The sequence below is a fragment of the Rhododendron vialii genome, chromosome 7a, assembly GCF_030253575.1.
Source record: "Rhododendron vialii isolate Sample 1 chromosome 7a, ASM3025357v1".
Taxonomy (NCBI): Eukaryota; Viridiplantae; Streptophyta; class Magnoliopsida; order Ericales; family Ericaceae; genus Rhododendron; species Rhododendron vialii.
The window spans coordinates 31,960,038-31,985,482 of NC_080563.1; the positions used below are offsets into that span (position 1 = coordinate 31,960,038).

At 44.7% G+C, this 25,445-nt stretch overlaps 1 protein-coding gene across 3 annotated transcripts; it reads left to right on the forward strand.

The window, feature by feature from the left end:
* The first annotated feature begins 331 nt into the window (after positions 1-331).
* On the forward strand, positions 332-24,169 carry LOC131332428 (sugar transporter ERD6-like 5). 3 transcript variants are annotated; one of them, XM_058366642.1, is made up of 19 exons: positions 332-542; positions 4,593-4,854; positions 4,934-4,996; positions 5,692-5,781; positions 5,896-5,955; positions 7,710-7,775; positions 7,860-7,925; positions 8,005-8,080; positions 8,161-8,225; positions 8,495-8,587; positions 8,743-8,823; positions 8,913-8,997; positions 9,090-9,133; positions 9,350-9,412; positions 9,499-9,558; positions 9,652-9,705; positions 23,244-23,303; positions 23,404-23,518; positions 23,628-24,169. In XM_058366642.1, the coding sequence occupies exons 2-19, from the start codon at positions 4,654-4,656 to the stop codon at positions 23,753-23,755; spliced, it is 1,470 nt and encodes a 489-aa protein (XP_058222625.1). In that variant the 5' UTR covers positions 332-542; positions 4,593-4,653; the 3' UTR covers positions 23,756-24,169. The 3 variants fall into 3 exon arrangements, with proteins under 3 accessions (XP_058222625.1, XP_058222623.1, XP_058222622.1); XM_058366640.1 differs by having other exon boundaries at positions 388-537; positions 4,590-4,854; XM_058366639.1 differs by having other exon boundaries at positions 452-542; positions 4,597-4,854.
* The last annotated feature ends 1,276 nt before the right edge of the window (positions 24,170-25,445 follow it).

Below are 25,445 nucleotides of genomic sequence, written 5' to 3' on the forward strand. Positions count from 1 at the left end.
GCCCACATAAAGTTGTGCTGCTTTGTTCGTTTTCAAGTTTAACTTTGTTTTGGTTTTGTTTTCTAATCATTACCATATTTTTCTCTTCAATCATTACTCTATTTCTCCGATTATTACATTCATTTCTCTCTCTATTTCTCTTTTCATCCAACACCAAAACTAAAATGCCTAAAGATGTAAACCAAACAAGGTGTGATTGATGCCTTGCTGGCTTGGCTCCACCTCCATGGCCCGCTCTCATTTTTGTGCCAGTACGACGGAACCAGCGGAGTGCAGAAAAACAACAAACAAAAGAAATTGGCAAATTCTCCCTTTAACTTTTTTTTTGATCAGCCCCTTCAACTTTATTGCTTACAAAATACTCCATAGCAGCATTGGACTTGGGAGGAGTACTGGATTTGTAAACCAAAACCAAAGAGATTGGCAAATTCTTCCTTCAACTTTATTGCTTACAATAAATAGCAGCATTGGGAGGAGTACTGGACTTGTAAACCAAAACCAAATTGGCAAATTCTTCCTTCAACTTTATTGCTTATATACAGGTACTCTCATCTCTACTACTGTTTCTTGTTGTGCTTATACGTACGCACTACACACACAGACGTCGCATTCAACAAGATCGATCAGAGTCACCTTCCCATGGACGCTGAAATTCACCTCTCTCTCTCTCTCTCTCTCTCTCTCTAAATTACTCCTATTTCCTCCCCCCTCTCTTTGTATGCTTTTTTTGCGTATTTCTCTTGTATGCGTTTTTTAGCGGATATCCTTTTAGAAATTTATATACTCTCTCGTCCTTAATTTGGATTGGACCACCGAGCGAGTTTGACACGTCGCCTTGGGAATCCATGTCACTGCCACGTGGTGCTCCAGGACATTTCTCTACCACCGCTATTAGTTAGCACACTTGGTAATAAAATCCACACTAATGATGGTGTAGCCCATGCGTGGCGGTGTTCCGAGAAGTAATTTTCGGGATGGGCGCATTTATAAGTAGTCTTGATGCATAGATTACTAACAAAAAATAAAGTTCCGTAGATGTGACCGAGATTGGGTTAATTTTTGTTTTCCTGTAGGAGTCTGTACTATGAACTAAGATGGTGATGGACCCACGTGAGAGAATGTAGGCTGTGTTTGGTAGAGTTTTTGGAGATAAAATATAGTAAAAAGTTGTGTATATTGCATGTCCATTGTCCTTTAAGTTAATTTTTTAACATTTTAACAATTTCTTTTAAAATTTTTTGAACGCACCTAGACTAGTCACTACTCTTTTTTTTGCAAGTAATTTTTTTTTGGTATATTTAATATCGTCATAATATGCGTGCGCGTGAGCGAATGTTGGAAGCTAGAAGCATTCCAAAAACAAATAAAATTTGTGAGACCAAGAATTGTGAGCGCGAAGATTGAGAATGAGAGCAGATGATCCTATGACGCAGGGCATCTCACAAGTAGAGGTGTCAAACGTGCCTGTCGTGTCGTGCTGTGCCGTGCAACTTCTATGCCAACCGTGCTTCGTACTGTGCCGTGCTGTGTCTGTTTACTTTATCGTGCCATAGCGTGCCATGCTTTAAGCGTTCTGTGCTGGGCCATTCTACTTTATCGTACCGTGTCGGGCCGTGCCTTTTTTAAATCGTGCTGTGCCCGATTAATTAATCGTGACATGTCGTGCCGTGCCGTGCCTTTTTTTTCGTGTCGTGTTGTGCCTTTTTTATCGTGTCATGTCGTGCTGTGCTTTTTTAAATTGTGCCGTGCCAGCCAGCCCTTTTACTTTATTGTGTTCCATGCCGTCTCAGGATTAGACTGTGCCTGTGGCGCGCCATGCCGCCTTCAAACATGTCGTGCTCGTACCGTGCCCGTGCCGATTAACAAATCTAAGGCTTGTCTTAAAAATCAGTTCTGTAGAACATTTTTCAGATATGAAAATGAAAACAATCATATTTTTCAAGGCCAAATCATTTTTCCATGGAAATAATTTCAAACTTGGAAACATTGTCTTCGTATCGTTATATACTTGATTGCAGATAACAAAAAAATTCGTATTAATGAATTTACGTCCCGATGAAAGGGCTTCCTAAATTTGATAGACCCGAAAATTTGTGAGAGTGATTAAAACACCAAGAATAACAAAATAAATGGTATGGATCGTCATAATTGTATCGCAATCTTGTAGCTAGCGTACATTGGATTATAGCAGAATACATTGGTTTAGAACTAGATAAGTTGGATATATAAATTTGAAAGGTAGCTGCAGACTCATTTTTTTCGAATGTTCGATCTAAACCATTACGATTTAAGATCTTATCAAATTTATCATTCTCCCCTAAATAGGTGATAATCGGATATCGGAAGCCACGTGATCGGAACACATTCAGTGCTTCCAAAGGCGTTAAAGTCCTATAATGCACCACTTGAGGACCACCCGAGCTGTTTTTTGAAAATTGGAACCGTCTACCTTTTATGTGGGAGTGATTATATCATTCGTGCAAAAATTAAATTAAATTGGTAATCATTATATGCTTGATCGCACATAACAAAAAATTTCCTATTAATGAATCTACGTCCCGATGAAAGAGTTTCCAAAACCTGATAGATTCGAAAATTTGCGAGAGTGATTAAAACACCAAGAACAACAAAATGAACAGTATGGATCGTCATAATTGTGTTGCAATTGTGCGGTTACCATACAAGAGGCTCGGCATATTTTTATATAATAGAATTATATAATATATATTACTTGTTTCAATTATAAGCACAAAAAAATTATTGGCCTTGGTGATTTGAGATGTGTGTCAAGTCAAGGACTTGGGTTCGATCCCCATAGAGATTATTTTTTTAAACCAATTTTTTTTCTTATTTATTATTAGTTGTTCCAAAAAAAACCATAACATGATTAATGGCCTTGGTGGTTTGTAATGTGTGACAAGTTCCATCGGACTTGGGTTCGAATCACATGGAGGTTTTTTTTAAAAAAAATTAGTTTATTTATTTATTTATTTTCTATGTATTTTTAAAAAAAATCTTTATTAGATAAAACGCAATGTATATCAGTATATGTGTGGTAATTGATATATTATCATGTTTGAATTTTGATTGGAATTTTCTTAATCATATAAAATATTTTAAAAGCTTATTTTAGTTAAATAAAAGGAAAAGATTAATAAATTATTGGATTATCAAAAAATACATAGAAATAAAGTAAAGTATAATCTGAAATCCCTTATTTATTTAATGGAGTAGCATTTTTTTTATTTTTCCATGCCTCGTGCCGTGCCCGACGAGAACCATGTTGTGTCGTCCCTGTGCCGTGCCGCGCCCGACTAGAACCGTGTTGTGCCGTGCCATGCCCGTCCTACTTCCGTGCTCGCGCCCATGATTGTGCTCATGCCCGTGCCGTGCCATGCCGTGCTGTGCCTGGCTAGAACCGTGTCGTGACTCGTGCCCCATCCCACTTCCGTGTCGTGCTCGTGCCATGCCCGTCTAAGACCGCGTCGTGCCGTGTCATGCCAGGCCAACTTTTGTGCCATACCCGTGTCGTTCCCACCCACTTCCGCGCCCATGCCATGTTGCGTGCCCACTAAGACCGTGTCGTGCTGTGCCATGCCAGGATTAAACCGTGCCTGTGTCGTCCCGTGCCACCTTCAAACGTACTTCCGTGCCCATGCCATGCCGCGTGCCAACTAAGACCGTGCCGTGCAGTGCCGTGCCAGGATTAAACCGTGCCTGTGTCGTGGTGTGCCGCCTTCAAACGTGTCGTGCTCGTGCTGTGCCCGTGCCGACCCGACCCGTTTGACGCCTCTACTCACAAGTGATTAAAATATGAAAGCCACAACAACTATGATAGACGTTAATCTCGCAAGAAATTAAAATATGATTTGGTAACTTTCACTGGGTTTTCTTCTGCAATTAATTAATCAAGTCATCGATTCCTTGCTCCCTGTTTGCGTAGCCAAAGTTTCATTCCGCGTGCCAGTTTGGTGTTTAAAAAAATTCTTGCAAAGTTTATCAGGTATCTTCTCAAAAGGAAGAGCACCAGTTTGGTGTCTCCCATATTTGAAGGCCCGTCACAAAAGTGATTTCCATAATTTTCCTTTAAAATACTTGTGACTATTTTTAAGTTGCCATTAAATAATTGTTATGGGCAAAATAGTACTACTAATAAATTTAAAACCATCTGTCATAACCCCCCAATGCACCATTCTCACACTTTGTGCGCACACAGAGTGTGTGCCCACCTTCTAGTTCCAACAATATCCGGAAGTGTATTGAAAGTTCCAAAACCAGTAAAATAACTTGGAGATTTGAGGAGTTGGGAATACTAACACTACTACCATGCGGTGAAGCGCGGCTAGAACAAGGCAAATGAGTTACTTATTAGTCAAGTCTTTTAACTCGGTCATTAAGATTGCCGCGATTCTTGTTTCTAGATAGAGGTCAAAGATATTTCCGGCTCAGCCAACAAATTTTTATCGGTTTGGAAAAACGAAAAAACAATTGAACTGCCATTTTGTTTCTTCTAACTACTCCATTGTGTTCATTTATGAAAGCCACATGAACTCCAAACAGTTAAACAGGTATGTTTGTTTTCAATTTTTCAGTGAGTACAACTGAACCACTCAAGTCCATATAGCTCTGCCTCCTGCTTCCAAGTGAACAGATATGGACAGAGAAAACCTTGAAGGAGGGCAAATAGCAAGTCCTTTGCTTGTTCATGGAAGGGCAGACAACGAGGGTGATGGTGGTTGCAACAGTAGCGTTGGCAATGGTGTCGATGGTATAAAGAGTGACACGTCTAGCACAACGGTTCTTGTGCTCAGCACGTGTGTTGCTTGCTGTGGCTCTTACGTTTTTGGGGCTGCTGTAAGTACCAATTGACGTTGTTGGAAATGGGTAGTAAACTTACGTTAGTCGATGTTCACTGGAACTTGGTTGATTACAGGTGGGATATTCATCACCTGCTCAATCCGGCATTGTAGATGACCTTGGCCTCTCTGTTGCACAGGTAAGAAGTCCTTGTTGGTGTGATATATTTTCTTGCTCCCTGCAAATTTAACCCAACTCCTCGCCATTGCATAGTCCATCTCTTATCATTTCTCGAGCTGAGCAGTTAGTACTTGATTTATATATTGGCATAACTATATCTGCATGCATACACAGGATATTGTTCCACTTCTATGAAGCACAGATACGAATGCAGTTCTTTTTTATGTTATAGAAAGATAATGAAATGTCAAGAAGGAAAAAGATAGGGCAATGGTACGACTTGGATGTAGTTTGATTAGCTTCCCGTTTTTCTTTACACTTGGATATGCCTTAATAGCTTTCCATACTTTTTTCGTTCTCTTTTCAAATCCTTGCGAAAATGAGATTGTAAGCAACATGTGGTAGGTCTAGAATTGCCGTCTAGAACCAGAAGTAAGTGTCCATATCAGGGGTTAAGAAGGGAATGGACTGGTATACTTCAATGCACACTGTGCCCCGTGTTGGCACAGATTATTAGTAAAATCTTCGTCAAGCATGATCTTAGGTATGTCATTGATGGAGGAACTGCTTAGGGAGAGATTACAGTTCAATTGTTGAAATAAATTGCTTTGGGTGAGGTAGAATTCACGGACCGGCTTCATCTCACTAATTCTATTTTCTACATTTCTCTCTTTGGCCTTCTTTCTTCCCTAATCTCTGGACGTCATTTTGCAGTATTCCGTTTTTGGTTCAATATTGAGCATTGGAGCACTGTTGGCCGGCGTAATGAGCGGGAAGACAGCAGATCTCCTTGGCCGGAGATGTGTATGTTTTCCTGTTGCTATTTAGATTTTAAATTTGCAAGGCATGACAAAAATCTTGACTCTAAAGTTCTACCGATTTTTTTGTCTTACGCTTAGTTCGGTTATTTTCGTGCAGACGATGGGGTTTTCAGAGATATTCTCCATCGTTGGCTGGCTTGCAATTGCTTTCTCACAGGTTTCTTGTCTATTTTGTTAATCCTTTTTATCTCAGCTTTCGGTTATTCATTTCTGCTCCATTTGATCATCGTGAAGTAACATTGATGCTTTAATCTTTTCAATTCATAAAGAAAGTCAGGGGAGTTGTATAGGCCAATTTAAAACCATCCACACCTGTAATTTACGAAGTAAACGATTAGTCTATTTAGAAAAACTCTCCATGGGGATAAAAGCCATAATCTTGAGACCCCAAACAAATACACTGCATGAATTAGTATAACAGTACTCGAGAAACCTTTAAGCACTGCAACCTTTACCTGATTCACATTGCCTGAAATCTTTCCACAAAACTCCCTGAGCTCTGATCTCCACTCTCACTGGAGCAGGAGTGAGAGAGCAAGAATGGTTCTGCAAAATTACCTTCAGTGAATTAGCGCCAGAGAGGCTCAAGAGCATGATGGCATGAATAAATCTTAAAGTTATACAGCTTTTCAGTTGGTTTAACAGGTGAAATAGTTGAACCATAGTATAAGATTCTCATGCCTACTCCGTTGGAGTTTCTAGTTCTAGGCTTTTGCGTTATATTTACTCACCTCTATGTTCAACTTTGGCACAAATTTTTTTTTTGTACGGCGAAAAAGAAGATTTTATTAATCAAATGTCGGGATTACAAGCGATTAAAGGGATAGGAGTAGAAGGCATCACAACGAGAGGGCAACATCCGAATGAGGTTGGCACCCTGCCCCTCGACAATCATATGCTGCTCTAGCTCAAGAAGGCATTAAGGTTGACATGCAATCAACCGAGCTGAAATAAACCAGAAACAGCAGATACAGAGTGTGAGAGGAATAGAAGGCCCATGGAACATAACAGGGCAAAAAACACAAATCTAGAGCTGCCTAATCAACTGCCTCAACGAAATACAATTACGGTTCCTTCACGTATCTGCACTCTGGCCTCACATAGAGATACCCTAAAGGCACTTAGTTGAGCCCTCTGTCGTTAAAGTGCTGTGTTGTTATAGGACTTTGTTGGTTGGACAAGCCAACCCTAACTTTGGTTGATTTGTGATTAGTAGATGCTGTGGGTTATCCAGTTTGGTGAACCTAGCGAAAATTTTGGGGGGATTTAGGAAAAAAAAAGGGAGAAATTAAGAACAAACCTTTTTACTCCTCTTTTCTGGACAAACTTTTTCTTTCAATGGTTTGAGTACATCTTCCCTCAAAAGTGAAAAATTTTCAGAGTCTTTTAACTCAATACAAAGAGTAATACCAATGGTGTGATTCGGAGTAGGGGTCATAATTGTCTTTTGCTTCATTAGTTGTGCATTTTATGCAAGGGTGAACAAAATATATCTATCTTTCCAATGTCCCATGGCATTGGTGTTAGGGCATAGACCTCTTCATTATGAGGTACAGATTGATTGGTTCCTCCTGCATTGAAAATTGTTGGAATCGTAGCACTTTTTCTATGTTTTGGGTACTCCATTGAAAGGAATACGAGGATCCTCAAAGAGAAGTCTTCAAGAAATGGGAGTACGGGATAGAGCCCCCCCCCCCCCCCCCCCCCCCCCCCCCCCCCCCCTTTGGGCTCGTGTATGTTCTTCGTTTGAGGGATTCCTTTAAATTATTGACTATACTTGAGATTTAAGGGTGGTGCGTGAACTGTATTTTTTTGTCTTTTATTTTCCGTTGAAGAACTTCTTGCCGTTCTTGCCCTGCTGAACGTTTATGCTCTTTTTATTAATGAAGTTTTTGTTGTTGATAAGTAAAGGGTGCTTGGTGCCTTTACCTTGGAAGACTATCCCTTGGATATGGCATTGGGCTTCTTTCTTATGTGGTAAATTCTGTAGCAAATGCAATAGCTCTTGTATTTTATAATTTATGTGAACTTGTAGATGATTTCCTCCTCCATTCTAAACAGGTACCTGTGTATATAGCGGAAATCACACCAAGGAATCTCCGAGGAGGTTTCACCACTGTTAACCAGGTAATTTAGTACCATGACAAGACATAAAACTCAAGTCTGGATTGACAGTTTCCTCATCTGCATCTTGTTGATTCTACAGTTGATGATATCCTGTGGTTTATCAATGACATATCTCATTGGAACTTTCGTCTCATGGCGTGCCTTGTCTTTAATCGGTGATTTATTGTTGGTTCACTGATTTGATTCAATCTGAAAGTCTTTCAATCGAAATTCTGACTAGTCGACATCACTTCAGGAACCATTCCATGCGTATTACAACTTCTGAGCCTGTTCTTCACTCCGGAGTCTCCTAGGTGGTTGGTGAGTTAGATTGAAGATTCACTAGGAGTTGTTTGGGTGATAGATAAACATAGCTTGCATGTGAATTACTTTGTCGTCTCTTTCATTGTTAACTCTCTAGTTTAGTAGTATGTGGCGTAACTAAGTTTAAAGACTAACATATCTACATTATAAAAGCATATGAGACCGTCTTGTAAACTGATGGAAACCATCACTCAACAAGCTCAATGATTCCTTCAGTTGTATAAAAGAAAGGGAAAACATTTAACAATGACTATAATTCTCTGCAGGCAATGGTCGGTCGTTGGTCAGATTGCGAGGCTGCATTACAGTGCCTTCGAGGAAAGAATGCTAATATCTCGGAAGAAGTAGCTGAAATTAGAGTAACTGCTTGACTTTGTTGGTTGATTACACACTAACTTGCTTTTTTTTTTGTTTCCTTTCATTTTATTACCGGTCAAATTGTCAATCTGAACATACAGTTAGTTACTTTTTTTGGTTGTTTTTTCAAGTTGAGATGAACATATATTATCTACAGGAATACACAGAAATCCTTCAGCAATTCTCAAAACCAACAATTCTTGACTTGTTCCAGCGGAAATACGCTTATTCCCTCGTTGTTAGCTTCCAAACCGAAACTGTCGTAGCTTCTTTCTCATTTCTCATGCATCGAAACTTATATTCTGTATTCATCCGAAAACATTTTAGGTTGGAGTTGGGCTGATGGTACTGCAACAAGTTGGAGGGGTTAATGCCATTGGATACTATGCAAGTGCTATTTTTGAATCAGCTGGTTAGTATTACAATTTCAAGATGACTTACTACAATTGTTTTTGTCAATGAAACTTAAAGGAAACAGATACACAAGTCTCTGCTTTTATGTAGGTTTTCCAAGCAACATAGGGACCATAGCGATTGCTGTTGTTCAGGTATTTGGAGTCTGCATCTTGGTTAAATACTACGCAGTGTATGGATCATGGATTATGGAGGAAAGGAAATGATAGACAAAAAGATAAGAAGAAAAAAGAAAATACCGTAAATTTATTGTGTTTGGTTCCGTACCATTTTGTTATCCACGATCCAAACACGGCCTTGGAGATTTCTGCTTGCCACATTTACGAGATGAGGTAGATAATTTCCTTCAGGTTCCAATGAACTTGTTGGGAGTGCTGTTGATGGATGTATCTGGAAGAAGGCCGCTTCTAATGGTACAGAATTGAGTCATTTGAGGTTTAGCTAGAGTGTTTTGCAATATAGCCAAGTCATACTTCTAAAATTATACTCCTGTTTGCAGTATTCTGCAGCAGGAACGTGCTTGAGCTCTTTCCTCATAGGGTTGTCATACTTGTTGAAGGTTTCTTCTAACATACCGAATTGTCATGATTTTTACCGATGATTCCCACATTAACAATTGTAATTAAGTTCAAATTGAACTTTCCAAGAGCAGGGCTTTCAAGTGTGGACGGAGCTCACTCCCATTATCGCGGTTGTTGGTGTTGTGGTATGCAAAGCTTTTAGTTGACGCATTCTTTTTTTTCTTTTGCTGGAAACTTTTAGTTGTTGCGTTGTTTTCATACATCAAGAATTTGTTTGATTTTCTTGCTGCCTTCAATTTATGGTACTTGTTTATGGTACTTGGTTTATGAGTGTAGCAAGCACTCATTTTCTTCTTTGGATTGAATTGGTTTATGCAACTGTAGGATAGGTCCAAAATCTGAGTGGACAAATACCCTTTAGGAATAGATGAACCAGAGAGGTTAGAATAGTCTATGGAAATGAATGAGAGGAGTGATCTAGAATGGTGAAGAAGAGAGCAGGGGTGAATAGAAAGGGTAGGCAGTGGAGATCCAAACCCAGAGATCCCCAAGAGGAAAGACAATAGAGCCCCTGAAAGAGGATAAGACCTCCTTTGAAATCAGTGCTCACCAACTTTCTCTCTCTAGGGAATGTTCACAATGTGCTCTATCTCTCGCTAGGATTCAATGAAGAGGCGTTCATATTTATAGACCACACAAGCTAATGCTCGGGCACCAAGTACGTGGCGCGCTGATAAAATGACACGTGTCCATTCTGTACCCCCTGACCGCCGAGGTGTCGCTACCCTCGCGATGACCGCGAGTATGACGGTAAGCGTATCCTCTTATTCGCGGAAAACCTCTTCTTCTTTTACAGCCACCAAGCCACTAGATCCCCTTCATTCCCATACGACAAGGTCGTGACTTACTCGGTCGCGCCAATACCGTTGCCAAGCCTCAATGGGCCCCTCGGGTCCTGCCTAAAGGCCGGAGCAGACATAAGAGTCTTGGCAAGTTCTTTGTGCATCTTGGTTAGACCGCGTTATCGCCTCCATTAGATTGAGACCGCGCCAAGCATCCACCTGAATAAATGTAGTTCTCTCATTAAAGGAGGAATTTGGGCTCGCGACCTTCACATGGGTGCAACATAGCTATGGGTAGCGCGTGGCTCCCACATGTGGGGCCACGTGTCGCGCGATTGAGGCGCCACGTGGCAAGTCAGGGTTCGTCGGTCATATCGTCAACCCCGCGAGGACGAGTGCACGTGTCACATGCTCATTGGATAGTCAAACGGTCAACAGTCGCGCCTATTGACCTTTCCTACAATTGCCCCCCACGCGCATATGACTCACGCGCTGTCATACGCGCATGCAACGGTCAGGACGGTTCGGATCTCTACAACCATCACACCCCTTTAATTTATAGCATTCTCTTCTCGAGATTTAGGGGACCCTTCCTGAGATATAAATACCCACACTTAGCCATCAGTTCACCACTTCTCAAAGATCCCATCTTTCTCTTATCTCTTATACCAAAAGTTTCCAACTTCCATCTTCTTCTCTGCCTACTGTAACTCTCTCTCTTTCTTCTTCTTCCTTTCCAGACTTCCATTATGCAGACTTCCATCCGAGCACTTCCGGCGGATGAGTGGCGCCGGACGCCGTACCTCGGTGGCTCAAGCGACTCGTTCTGGCAGAAGGCAGAGGCCTTTGTTCCAGAGACGGAGATCCTGGAGGAACCTTTCTCTTTAGTCCCTGAGGTGCCGCACGAGGAGGCCAATTTGATCCCTCCTTCTTCCGTTTTGAGGTTTCGAGTGGAGAGAGGGGATATCCCTTGTTGTTTTGTCACCTATGAGGTCGTTTCCCAGGCGCCGATCCACTGGAGTGACTGGGTGGAGTCGGTTTTGAGTAACCCAAACTCGGTGCATATACTTAGGGCTTCCCGTGCCCTCGAGTCCATCTGTCTTTCGGCGGAGTTGAACATTCGGAAGAACAATGCCAATATCAATCTTATGGTTTCTCGGTAGAGTAAGGATACCCACACTTTCGTGTTTCCTTGGGGAGATGGCAGCCCCACTTTACAAGATACGGCTGTACTGATGAGGCTGAGTACAAGGGGGTCGGTGGCTTTTGACCCCTCGAGTCTTTCTTCGGCAGATGCGAGGTTGGTGGATCGGTTGAGGAGAGCATATAAGGAGGCGGGCAAGTACGGGTCCCACTTTGATCGAGAGGGACACGTACGAGTCCCTCTGAAGTCTGGTAAGACCTCTTGGGGCTACTGGCTGTGATACTTTTTCAAGGAGTGCCTTCTCCCGGGACTATGCCTCCTATAGGGCAAACAAATGAGTTCTATGGGAAGATGTACGATTCCGATCTCCATCTCGTAGGTTTTCTCGTTTACTGGCTGTCTTTCTTTGTCATCCCTGATTTTCCTTATGAAGGGCCGAACCACTCTGTTTTCCCTCTTGCGGTAAGTCTCGCGAGAGGGGACTTTGTTCCGCTTGGCCCCATCTCTCTGGGCTCTTTATGCCATCGTCTAGATCAAGCCCACACCGACAGTGAGAGATCTATGGGACGCTACGATATTGTATCAGTGGTACACTCACAATTTCTGATGGCTTTCTGTTTCGAGCATTTCCCCAGTCTTGCTCCCTCCCCCGTGAACATTAGAGGGGGTGACGAGCCACGACCCCGGATAATGAGGTGGAGCGAGGTGAGTTCAACGAAGTCCTGGGGGAAAAGTATTGATGATGCGGGCACATTTTTCCCGCGACCTTACGCTGAGCCCGTCGAAGGTGCTTTTCCCACCAGTTTCTTTTCAGAAAATGACCATATCGTGGATTTCCAGACCGAAAATATTGCTGTCTCTGCTTCTGCTCTCGCTGCATTTGCCGCTGCTTGCTCGTGTTCTCTTCCTGCACTATGTGCGGAAAGGACGCGCTCCATGTTGTATCATTCCGACAGGGTAGCATGGCAGTTTGGTTATGACCATGGTGCGCCGGGTTAGGTGCCACTGCTGAGGAGTTATGTTGAAAGTCTTCGCCGTTTTACTAGGGCTCATGTGGAGGAGCTGGCTAAGGGTTACAACGTCGTGGTACTTCCGAGGAAAGACAGGGAGACTTTTTTTACGGTTAGAAGCCGCTTGGCTTGGTGTCGCAACCTCGACTCCTTCATCAATTATGTTCGCGGCGTCCCTGAGATTCCAGCATATTCAAACGTCTATCATCGCGACGTGTCTTTAAGGTCCCCAAAGGCGAGGCAACCTAGATGGCGTGGCAAGAAGAGTTACTGGGCTCCGTCAAGCACCACCCCTGTGGCCAGCCGTGGTATTACCATTGCGGAGCCAATTTCGACTGTCATCCCACCAAGGGTGACTCATGTGAGGGCAAAGGAGAAATCCTCCTCATAACAGCAAGACCCTCAACTGAAGCGGCTACGGAAGGTATGCCTCTGGAACAACACTTCTCCATTTCTTCCTAGCGGTATTTGCTATTTGCATTTACTGTAGTCTTTGAACTCATTTCTTTCTTCAGGGTGCCCCTGCTCGAGCAGCAAGGACTCCTCGCTCTGAAGAAACCCCTACGAGTGTCGCATCTGCCAGTGAGATCTGCTTCTCTTCCCCTTTTGGCTATCCCATTGCTTCATTGTTGTTTTCTCACATGTCCCTCTTTGCTCCGTAAACTCCTCGTTCAGGCACGAAAGGGGGGAACATGCCCATTCGAGTAAGCTTAAGAGAAAAAGGGAAGATGAGGAGGCTTGCGAGGGGGGTTCTGACAGCGTATTGACGACACCGTTCTGATCAGCCAATCTTTCAAATTGCCTCGCGCCGCACAGCCTAGTCCAGGCAGCACGTCTGTTGCTGTAGGTAAGAAGGTGGTTGTTGATTTGGATGAAGGGAATCTGATGAATCTGATGGAGCTGATAGCGACGCTGAGGGGAGTGATAGTGAGGAAGATAAGGACAGCAACGCTAATGGCAGCGAGGGAGGCCAAAGTGATGAGAATGATGATGATGAAGACCACAGTGGTGATGACAATAGTGATGAAGATCTGGGTGATGGTGAAGAAGGAGACGGTGTTGAGGATGAAAATGGTAATGATGGCGACGGTGACGAAGGTCGCAATGGTGGCGGAAGTGATGGTGAGAATTTGGGTGTTGACACAATGCATCCCATAGTTGAGGAGGGTGAAGAGGATGATGACGCTTCGGGTCTGATACCCCGTCGGAGGATTCCAACGGAGGGGCTCCTCTTAAGTCCAGACATCAACCAATTAGCGCCGGAGGCCGTCATTCTGCAGCTTCCTCGACGGGAGGCAGTAAAGGCTGCCTTGGACCTTTTCGACAGATGTGCCAACGTCCCTTCTACTGGCAACCTTGCCACGCACTTTCAAGCACATGATGCGGCAGTGGCACTTACAAATCTGACTTTCGCGGAGGTCTTCGCGGACTTGTAGGACGACTCTCTGACATCTCTCGGGACCCCGCTTGTTGGCGACGTCAGCGAGGGTAGCTCTTTACTGGCCGGGGGGCCTATTCTGAAATACAAGTGGTGGAACCACCTGTGGTCAACAAGGTGGAGGAGCTTTTAAACGAGGCCTTCTTCGGGCATTACGGTCTCACTCGCGAGGTGACTTTTTTCCTCTCCTTTGTCCGGGACCGTTTCTCTTATACATTTTTTAAGGTTTGCAACCTCTACAGTCTGACCATGGGCCGGTTGTAGCTTGAGTGCCTTTACAATTTTTTTCAGGGTATCAAGGACATAAGGGTGTGTGATTTGGGCCTCACCTAAATTGAGGAGATCAGACTCATCGTCCAAAACTTTGACAAGTTGGGGTTTGATATTTGGTAGGTGTACAAGGAACTCGATGCTGCAAGGATCATGCATGAGAATGAGAAACTGTGGAGGCACTGTGAGGGGGGAAAGGTAGCTCTGGAGGAGGCTCGTGCAGCTCTTGTTAAAGCGTAGAGCGTGATAGTCGCGGCTAAGGAGGTGGTGGAAGAACGAAGGAGGGCCTACGAGCACATGGTTGAGGAAGCTCGTTTTGGAAAGAGGCTTATTGACGTGCCTCTTTGCGACACTGATCCTTTTCTGAAGAAAATCTTTGGTTGATAACTTTGTTAGTTTTGGGTATTGTAATGTGATGACTTTGGAGAATATTTGTAGTAACTTTTGGTGATGTAATGACAATGTCGGATATTCGCAGTAGTTTTTACGCGTAATATGCCTATGTTTTAGGAACATAGTTAGATGATATTACAACTGCCGCTTTACTTTCTGCTGATTGCCCATTACATAATTCGTGTGCCACCCTTTACAGAAAAGCAGTTTATATGTGAACTAAGGATAGTACGAACGAAACCAAACTGAAAACATGAGAAATACCCTTACGTCATGGGTAGTACATCTTAATGAACTTAGCATTGATGGGGCCAGTTTTAAAACCATCACTAACCCTTGCTAACTCATAATGACCACTGCTACTGGCCTTAATTACTTCGTACAGACCTTCCCATCTCGAAGTGAATTTTGGTTGCTCTAGGTCCCTCATGACTGCGGTTGTAGACTTCCACACTAAGTCTCCAACTTGAAACGCTCGCGGCACCACCCCTTTGTTGTAATACTTGGCTACCGATTCCCAGTACCTTTCCTAATTCTTCGCAACAGTGTTCCTTCTTTCTTCCATGGCCTCCAGGTCTGCCCTCTTTTCTTCTTGTGTCACCTCTGCTGCGAGGGCTAGCCTCACAGATGGCACGCTTATCTCTGTGGGGAGAACAGTCTCTGCCCCATAGACTAAACTGAAAGGGCTAGCCCGCGTGGCCTTACGATGAGAGGTCCTGTACGCCCACAGTGCCACCGCGAGATGATCAGCCCATGTCCCTCCTTTTTCGTTCAGCAGCTTGCTGATGATGCGGATGAGGGTTTTGTTGGTTGCCCGGCTTAACCGTTGCCCTGGGGATAGTATGGAGTCAACGTGAGATGACTCACTGAGTAGGATTTTAGAAGATTCTTCACGGTCTTATTAATGAAGAGAGTGTCATTATCTGAAAAGATGACTTTGGGTATACCGAAGCGGCAAATGATGTTTTCTTTAATGAAGTTCGCGATTACCGCGCCAGTAGCCCTGCCCAAGCTCACCGCCTCTGCCCACTTCGTGCTTATCTCAGTAGCGACTAAGATCCATTTGTTTCCTCTAGATGACGAGTGTATGGACCCAATTAGATCTATTGCCCAAGTATGAAACAGATAACGGGCGCGAATGGAGTGTAGTTCCACGGATGGCGCGTGGACTAAGTTCCCAAATTTCTGACAAGCCGCACACTTGCGCACATGTTGCTTCGAGTCTGCTTCCATCGTGGGCCAGAAACACCCAAGATGGATTAAGTGCTCATATAGTTTTCTCCAACCCTGGTGTTCCACCTCGTGGACCTTCTGCAAAACTTCTTCAGCTTTTTCGCGAGACAGACAGCGCAGGGGAATCCCATCTAAAGCGCGTCGGTAGAATTACCCCCCTTTCAAAAAGTAGCGCTGAGAACAACGTTGAATCCTCCGGGCTTCTTTTGGGTCTAAAGGCAGCGCTCCTTTGTGAAGGAAATCAATGTACTTCTGCCTCCAGTCCAGCTCTTCCATAAGGCAACACTCTGCTTCTACTGCATACAACATGCAGTTTTGGCAAGCACGGAGGACCTTTGATGCATCTTCTTTCATGCTGGGCCAGTAATAGCCCTGCCTCTGAACTCTGCGGTATAGGGAGATCTCGTTCTTGCCACAAGTTTTGTCATGAATCTGACGCAACTTGGTCTTCGCTTCACTGGGGCCTACGCATCTCGCTAGCCACCTTTGAGGTTTGCAGTAGTATAGCTCACTGCTAAGGACAGTAAACTGGGCCACCTCCATGATCGGTAAGTTCCCTTTTCCGGAAACCAACTGCTTCAAGATGGGGTCGCGCCAGTCTTCTTCGCGGCATGCCCCGAGCCCATCTATGACTGATGGCTCTGTCCTTCTAATGATCTCAATCGTCACTTTTTCTTCGTCGAATTCTGTATTTGCCCCCAGCGTCGTGAAGGCATCTGGGAATCTGTTGTCTGATCTTGGCCGGTGAATTATGTCTACTGCCTCAAACCTTCCCATTAATTTTTGTACTGTCACCCTGTAGGGCGCGAAGGTGGGCTCCTTCAGCTCGTATTCTCTAGATGTTTGCAGAATAATAAGTTTTGAATCCCCCACAATTTTCAACCGTGAAATTCCTCTAAAACTTGCTGCCAAGAGCCCCAGGATTAGAGCTTCATATTCTGCTTCGTTATTGAAGCATGCAAAGCCTAACTTGTAGGACAAGTATTCCCTTTCCCTTTCATCACTTTGAAGGACAATACCTGCGCCACCATGTGCTCCTCTTGCTGCCCCGTCGAAGCTCAGCGTCCAGGACGCCTCACTTGGACTGGCTGCGGGTGACGACCCGAATTTTTACATTGCCTCAAAATAAATACATCTCTTAGAATTACAAATCCTCAAGATAAATATACATGGTGGGCCCTAAAAACCTCCAAAATATACATATTTCTAAACAATCTCTAAAACTAATTACTCCAAATACTCCAACTCGGGTCCCCACTAACTTTCTCTGCACCTGAAAAATATAAAACTCCCGGGTAGTATATGCAATACGAGGACAATAAACATGGCTAGCAATAAGATTATGCTCAATAACCGAGGATAGCAAATCAAGTAGGATCATTCTGAACGTTTTTCATTTGTAGCCTCATACCCGGCTCATCTCGATAACATGTCAAGCACCACCCAGGTCAAACTCTGTATTGGGCACATGGGCCCCATAAACATACTGGACTCCCCGTGGGGCAGTCCATCGTACATCTTTCATAACTCTATGACCCGGTGGGCTTAAACATGTACCAATATGTTCCATGGCTTTCAGCCAAATATTTTCTGTGTCACGATACAAGAAGTGACAATAACTGAATCAATAAGCTTAGACATCAAATGAGTACAAATATGAGAGAATCAAAGAACACTCTTTGCAAAGAGATTTAGCTTGGAATGTATTGCACACTACCCGGTACCTTAAACGAGTATCATATGATATATGAACACCACCTCATGAATCTACTCCATAAGTTGTACGACTACTGAACCTCAAATTACCAATGATTTTCTTGCTCCAAATGATGGATAACTCACGGCTTTGCATGTGCACAAAAGAACTCTGTAAAAAATGGGAAAGAATCAATCAGGACAAAGATTCTTCACCTTATAAATTATGCACATAAACATGTAAAGCCCTAAGGTGTGCCACCTGCCCTTGGATTCTATACAATCACCACGTGTACAGCCATAAGATGACTAGGTTAACACTTTGCTTATCAACCCTTTTTTCCAGCCTACACGTTGCACACAAGGCACCGAGTGGCCCCTTTTTTCCCCCCTTTCCTGTGTTGTCTAATTACCCAACTCAAATAAAATACTATTTAGAAAAATACAGGATATTACACTGCGAGAGCTTTGAAACCGTCTCCCGGCAACGCCTCTTCCAATGGTTCACACTGTCCACTTGGAAATTATGCAAGGAGATCTGCTAGGGCCTGACACTTGATAGCCCGCAGAGTGACGCATGTAATCTAAAATTCTGCTAAGGCTAGGAGCCATCTCGCGATCCTCCCGGATAAAGCTCGTCGCGACAGTATCTCACAGGGTTGCTCTTAATAACAAGCTGTATTAGAAATGACAAGAAGTAGTGCCTCAACTTCTGAGCAGTGAATACAAGGGCCAGGCAATGTCGCTCCACTGGGGTGTATCTCTCCTCCGCTCTTTGAATCTTCCGGCTAATGTAGTACACCGGTCGTTTCACCCCCTCTATCTCTTGAGCAAGGAGTGCCCCGATGCATTTTGGCATTGATGTCAGGTACATGATGAGAGGCTTCCCTGGTTGTGGTGCAATCATGGTTTGAGGCGAGGCTAAGGCAGCCTTGACGCTGTCGAAGGCTTTCTGATGCTCGTCGCTCCATTTGAACTCTGCCTTCCCCTTAAACAGGTCATTGAATGGCGCGGTTATCTCCGCTAGTGCTGGAATGAACCTTCGCAAGTAAGAGACCTTTCCTAGAAAGTGCTTGAGGGACCGTTGTGAGTGCGGCGCGGGCATCTCCGCGATGGACCTTATCTTTGTCTCATCCGCGTTGATCCCGTGTCTGTGCACCAAGAACCCTAAAAACTTCCCTGCTGTCACACCAAAGGCACATTTCAGCGGGTTCATCTTCATGTTAAACTTTCTGCATCTCTCGAACACTTCTTCTAGGTGTTTCAAATGATCAGCGCTCTCCTTTAACTTGACCACCAAATCATCCACATAGTCTTCTACTATGTGGTGCATTAAGTCGTGAAAAATCGCAGTCATGACGCGCTGGTAAGTGGCGTCTGCATTTTTCAGACCGAAAGGCATCACTACATAGTAGAAATTTTCAAGGGGGGTGTGAAAGGCTGTCTTCTCTGCATCTTCGGGGGCCATTTTTATCTGATTGCACCCGCTGAAGCTGTCCATAAACGAGAACATTTGGTGACCCGAAGTAGCGTCGACCAATGTGTCTACGTGCGGCAGTGGGAACTTATCCTTAGGGCATGCCTTGTTAAGATCACGAAAGTCCACGCAGACCCTAATCTGCCCAATCTTCTTTATTGGTACAATGTTGGCCAGCCATGAGGGATATTGGATCGGTCGTATGAAACCAGCATTCCTCAACTTCTCGACTTCTTCCTTTATCTTCTCCTCTAACTCAGGGTTGTACTTCTGTTGCCCTTGCTTCACAGCCTTTGAGTTGGGGAACACGTCCAAGTGGTGCGAAACTAGGCCTTCGTCCAGCCCAGGCATCTCTTCATAGTGCCAAACAAAGACATCTGCGTACTTTTTCAATAACTCGATTAGTTTCTCTCGAGTTTCACCTCCCAGCGCCTTATGTATAAACATAGGCCGCGGGGTTCCTTCGCCTTCTCTCAGGTTTATCTCCTCCAAGGCCTCTTGCTGCGGCCTAGGACTATCTTGCATTCATTGCATTCATTCCGGTGCTGGTTCCGGCTTATCCACCAAGTCTGGCTCGATTTCTGCTGCTATCACAGTGTGGGGGCTTGCGACCCCTTGAGGGACCGTTATCCCCGCGCACTGTCATAAGCAGTACACCGTCTTGCCACCCTTCTGAACCTTAGTAACTTTCCTCGGGACTGCTGACGCCACCTTCGCTCTAGGTCGTTTGCTCGCGACCCCCTCTTCCCTGTTCATTATGTTCTCCCACCTTGGGACCTTGATGCTTATGGGCTTAGCTGACACCACCTACACTTCTTCCTCCATCTTGGAGAAGTAGACTGCATCGGGCAGGTGCGCCTCATCCATGTCGAAAGGCTTTTCTGACGCAGCTACCGTGACCTTCTTTCCTGCCCAAATTCTTTTCATGCATTGATGATAGTTTGACGGGACTACAACATATTTGCGCATCCAGCTCCTCCCTAGGATGATATGGTAGTTCGTCTGTGCATCGATGATGTGGAACTTCATTGTAGCGCGGATGGCACCTACCGCGACGTCTACCACCACATAGCCCAGAGACCCTTTCTTATCTCCTCCAAATCCCGTGATTGCGACAGAGGATTTCACGATTCGGTTCTCTGGTATTCCGAGCTTCTTAAAGGTAGCAAATGGCATGATGTTGATGGAAGCCCCTTTGTCTAGGAAGGCTCGCTTCAGCTCGACCCCCTTAACGTGGGCTGTCACATAGAGTGGTCTGTTGTGGGAGAATGTGAGGCGACGGTCCGCATCGGAGAAGGTGATGGAGTTAGCTCCTTCTTGGATGGTTCGTGGCACTGAACCATCCGCAGCCATGCATGCCTGCTAGTGCGCCTCCGCAATGTTTACAATGGACTTGGTGATTTCTGTTCTAGCCGTGGCTGTGAAGCCCAGCGCGTCATAGAACGCCTTGAACTTAGTGCTTCCTTGCAACACTTTGACTGTAGTGTCAGGGTCAGGGATGACCCTTGGTTACTCGTGAGAAGCAATTTCATCCAAGTGATCATAATAGGAAGTCATACAGACCTCCTCATCCATGTACTCATCCTCTTCAGCAAAGAAGTTGTAACAGGCAGCCATATAGACGGCGCGCTCATGCTCCGGATAAGGATGTTCGCGCATGTCGTTAGGGCGGCTAATCCCAACTCTCAGCTGATTGGCTTCCAGCTTTCTCTTGAAGATTCTCATCAGAGTCCAACAACAATCACTTGTTGGGTGCTTCATGTGCCTGTGGTAAACACAGTACCTCGAACTCTCGCGATCTTGCCGCGATGGCTCGTGCTCAACCTGAGTACACCATCGGTGACCTATTGTTCCACCAATACCTTCACTTCTTCCAAACTACAAGGATATTCTGGGACTTCAATTGGTTCTTTATTCCTTTGCTTCTTGTGACCGCCGCTGTCGCTACCAACCCCCGCCTCTTGTGCGACTGTGGGGCAGAAGAGGCAGTAGCGACTGTGAGAGAGAGGTTGGATTTCCAGTTGTCCTTAGGAGGGGGTTTCACAGTATGACGCAGGTTGTAAGTTGCTTCAAGGAGTGCTGAGAAGGTTGGGATCTTAATGTTCACCAGGAATACGCGATAGTCGCACAGGATTCCGTCAATGCATATTTCGACTAAGTGTGACTCGCCCACTGGCTCGTGGCAATCCACAGCTTTGTCTTGAAAGCGCTTGATGTAGTCAATGATATCCTCACCATTACACTGGGTTTCCTTCATGAGGGACAAGGTAGTGATCTTCTCACGAACTTGGAAGAACTTAGTGTAAAACTTGTTTACCATTTCTTCCCAAGTATCGATCGAATAAAGTTTAAGATTCACATACCAGATGTGTGCTCGTGAGGTAAGGGATTTTGAGAACTCGCGGAGGCGAAGGTTATGGTCACCAGAATGGGCCCCAAGTGTTTCGATGAAGTGAACCACATGCTCTTGGGCACTGCCCTCTTTTCCGTCAAATTTAATGAACTTGGGTGGGGTATATCCTTCTGGATAAGGTAGAGAGAGGATGGTTATGAGATATGGGGGTTGTATATCAAGGTTGGGTAGGGAGGGAAGAGTGGCTTTGGTCTTTTCTTTGAGTAGGAGGGCTTGCACATCAGCTGCAGTGAGAAATTGATTATGAGATTGGCCGTTGTTCTCGGCCAGGAGAGGCTGCTGGTGGACTGAACTAGTACCCATAACAGGGGCTGACTGAACTAGTACCCGTAACAGGGGCTGGTCCACCAACTTGGGGGTTTGGGGGGTTTTGAACAGGGTTTGCTGGATCTTCTGCTGCTGCTGTGTTTGCTGCTGCAGTGATTGCTGTTGCTGCAGGGGGAGGCGGCTGGGCTATGACGAGTGGCACTGCTGGTGGTGCCGCCGGCGCTGTAGGCAAAGTTGTTGTAATAGCCTCTGTGAGGGCAGTCAGAGCAGCAATCATTTGATTCTGGCCATCTCGAACGGCCTGAAGGACTTCCATGGTGGCGTCTCCCCTTGAGTGGAGGAGCCGTGGCCCTTTCCCCAAGATCTGCCCTGTATTGAGCAGATTTTCCGCCATGGCTGCCGATGTGCGAGCCGGAGGTTGTGGAATAGCTGGGGTTTCTAGACCACTTCTTAAGCTAGCCATAAACTAAGCAACCTCCCCAGCAGAGTCACCAATGTAAGATAGGTCTGAAATTTGAGTGGACAAATATCCCTTAGGAATAGATGTGCCGAAGAGGTTAGAATAGTCTATGGAAAGGAATGAGAGGAGTGATCTAGAAGGGTGAAGAAAAGAGCATGGGTGAACAGAGATGGTAGGCAGTGGAGACCCAAACCCAGAGATCCCCAAGAGGAAAGACAATAGAGCCCCTGAAAGAGGATAAGACCTCCTTTGAAATCAGTGCTCATCAACTTTCTCTCTCTAGGGAATGTTCACAATGTGCTCTATCTCTCGCTAGGATTCAATGAAGAGGCGTTCATATTTATAGACCATACGAGCTAATGCTCGAGAACCAAGTGACATGCTGATAAAATGACACGTGTCCCTTCTGTACCCCCTGACCGCCGAGGTGTCGCTACCCTCGTGATGACCGTCAGTATGACGGTAAGCGTATCCTCTTATTCGCAGAAAACCTCTTCTTCTTTTACAGCTACCAAGCCACTAGATCCCCTTCATTCCCTTAGGGCAAGGTCGTGACCTACTTGGTTCCGCCAATACCGCTGCGAAGCCTTAAGGGGCCCCTCGGGTCCTGGCTAAAGGCCGGAGCAGACATAAGAGTCTGGGCAAGTTCTTTGTGCATCGTGATTAGACCGCGTTGTTGTCTCCATTAGATTGGGACCGCACCAAGCATCCACCTGAATAAATGTAGTTCTCTTCTTAAAGGAGGAATCTGGGCTCGCGACCTTCACATGGGTGCAGCATAGCTATGGGTAGCGCGTGGCTCCCACGTGCGGGGCCACGTGTCGCGCAACTGAGGCGCCACGTGGCAAGCTAGGGTTCATCGGTCAAATCGTTAACCCTGCAAGGACGAGTGCACGTATCACATGCTCATTGGATAGTCAAACGGTCAACAGTCGCGCCTATTGACCTTTCCTACAACAACTAGCATTATGAACTGCTCCCGTTGGTCGTAATTTAGAACTCATGTTTAAATGTAGAAGTTCTTCCAAGTAAGAGGTTGAAGCGTTAGATTCAGTCTTAATATCTTTTGCTATGGAATCAGGTTTTCAGAGGAATGTTTGCATTAGGCATGGGAGGAATTCCGTGGGTTATGATGTCTGAGGTATGTACTTAAAATCGCGTAATGTAATCCATATTGTGTAATCAATGAACATTTGAAGCTCGTTGCGGGGAGCTGTATTACTTTTTTCTTTTGGTGTTAGATATTTCCTATAAACATGAAAATGTTGGGCGGAAGTCTCGTAACGGCAGTCAACTGGTTCGGTACTTGGATTATTGCGTATGCCTTTAACTTCCTTATGGACTGGAGTTCAGAAGGTATAGCTTGATACATCTCTCTCTCTCTCTCTCTCTCTCTCTCTCTCTCTCTCTCTCTCTGGGTTTTGATTATGGTGTCTATGTAATAACAGAGTTTTTTTTCTCTCAGGAACCTTTTTCATGTTCGCAATTGGGGGTGGATTAACTGTCGTGTTCGTTGCAAAAGTGGTACCGGAAACCAAAGGACGAACTCTAGAAGAAATACAGGCAACAATGAATCCAATTATAGCAACCTGATAAATACTTAAGAGAGTTGGAATATTTGCTTGCAAAACAGATTCCTTATATGTTGAGTTTAAGGCACGTGGGTCGTTTATTGGTATCAAGCAAAGATTTTTGTACTGCAGGAATCCATAAGAGTGTGTGGTGAGCTAGGTAAAAAGGTTAATGCTATGCTCATCATCTGCTTTGATCATATATACTTATTTAGATACGGTACACGATTTGATTGTTTTTTCGATACTTAATATATAGCATCGATGATGAATCAACTAGAGGTCGTGTTTGGATGTGTGCCCGATGTGAGCAAGGGTGGAGTACGTCGGGGTATTAGCAATGGTGTCAAGTATCTAGATCCTTGTATGGAAATTGTAATCTCACAAAGGGCAAGGATTCTAATGTTTCAATAAAAGCTTTTGGACAATTGTTTGATTTTTGAGGTGTCATTAACCAAGAACATAACCAAGTTCATGAATGACTCTTAAATTACCTGCTGCATACATGAACACTATGAGTGCATGAATTAGTACTTTACGTAGAGTACTCGGTTCCATATATGCACCCCACATCTGTAAGCGAATCTACTTCGACACGCTCTGTTCATATGGACAAATCATAGAAGGAGTCAAAATCTATGAGACTGCTATAGTCTTCTGTTTTACCCTGGAAAACCTAGTAGACGACAGTCTGCCTTTGGTTCCTTCATTCGTGGTCGTATTTGTTTGTTCATTCTGGTTGTGAGAGAGGCGCGGAGTACATGTATAATTAAGGTGGTTGATGGAAATTTGGTAGTATTTTGTAAGTTTACACTTACGGTCTACTAACGATGAGGATACGTGAAACGCAAATGAAAACCTCTCTGGGTGTTACTGAACTTCTGCCAATTATTCATAAGTTTCATTGACAAACACAGTCCATACATTCAAGTTGATGGCCATCACTCTGCTAATAACCGGAGTCCATTTTTCTTCTTCTTCACCAGAATAAAAGTTCGAGATTCATACTGGCGGCGCAGTACGTCCACAGGAAAATAGAAACCATAACAACTTTGCTGGCCGTCTCGTTCAGCTCCTTCAACATGTTAGAAAGTTGTTCCCTGAGCAAATACCTCGCGAAGCCAATGGCTATTCCGGATTTGATGGCACCGTGCATGAGCAAAGACAATCTGATCGGAAGCCAGAGTTGGGCTAAGATACAGAGTGTACACGACCGCTACCTCCTTGGGTTTCCGAATCAACCATTTCTCCGCCCAACCGAACCAAAACGAAAGGCTGATGAGGAGCGAGAGGAGCACGGAGATCACGTCCAGGATCGTTGCCGGGTACCAAGAAGGCTTGGATGCGGCACTTTTGGGCGAACGGAGGTAGAAGATTTCGATGCAATGGAGGGAGACAGGCGTTGCCACAGCCAAGGTTAGTGTCCAGAATCCACAACGAGCTATAGCGGCTCTCCACCTCGCCGCTCTGCTTATCTCTTTGACGTCGTCTTCATCGTCAGAGTTGTGGTCTTTGTCATTGTTGTTGTTTATGGTATGGGTATGATCAGCATTGTCTTGGCGCCTCCTGGTATGATCAGCATCGTCTTGTCGACCGCTGCGATTCCTGATCGACATGGTTGGAATTGGGAAGGAGAGACCGAGAGAGATGGAAAGAGAAAATGGAATTTATGGTGGAGTTTACTTTTGTAAAAAAAAATCCTAGGTATTTGT

Excerpts from the sequence above, each read along its gene's own strand:
- LOC131332428 (XM_058366642.1), top strand. The coding sequence starts at position 4,654 with ATGGACAGAGAAAACCTTGAAGGAGGGCAAATAGCAAGTCCTTTGCTT. Across the intron at positions 7,776-7,859 it reads TTGGGCTTCTTTCTTATGTG|GTACCTGTGTATATAGCGGA; the intron begins GTAAATTCTGTA and ends CATTCTAAACAG. Across the intron at positions 8,998-9,089 it reads TGCTATTTTTGAATCAGCTG|GTTTTCCAAGCAACATAGGG; the intron begins GTTAGTATTACA and ends GCTTTTATGTAG.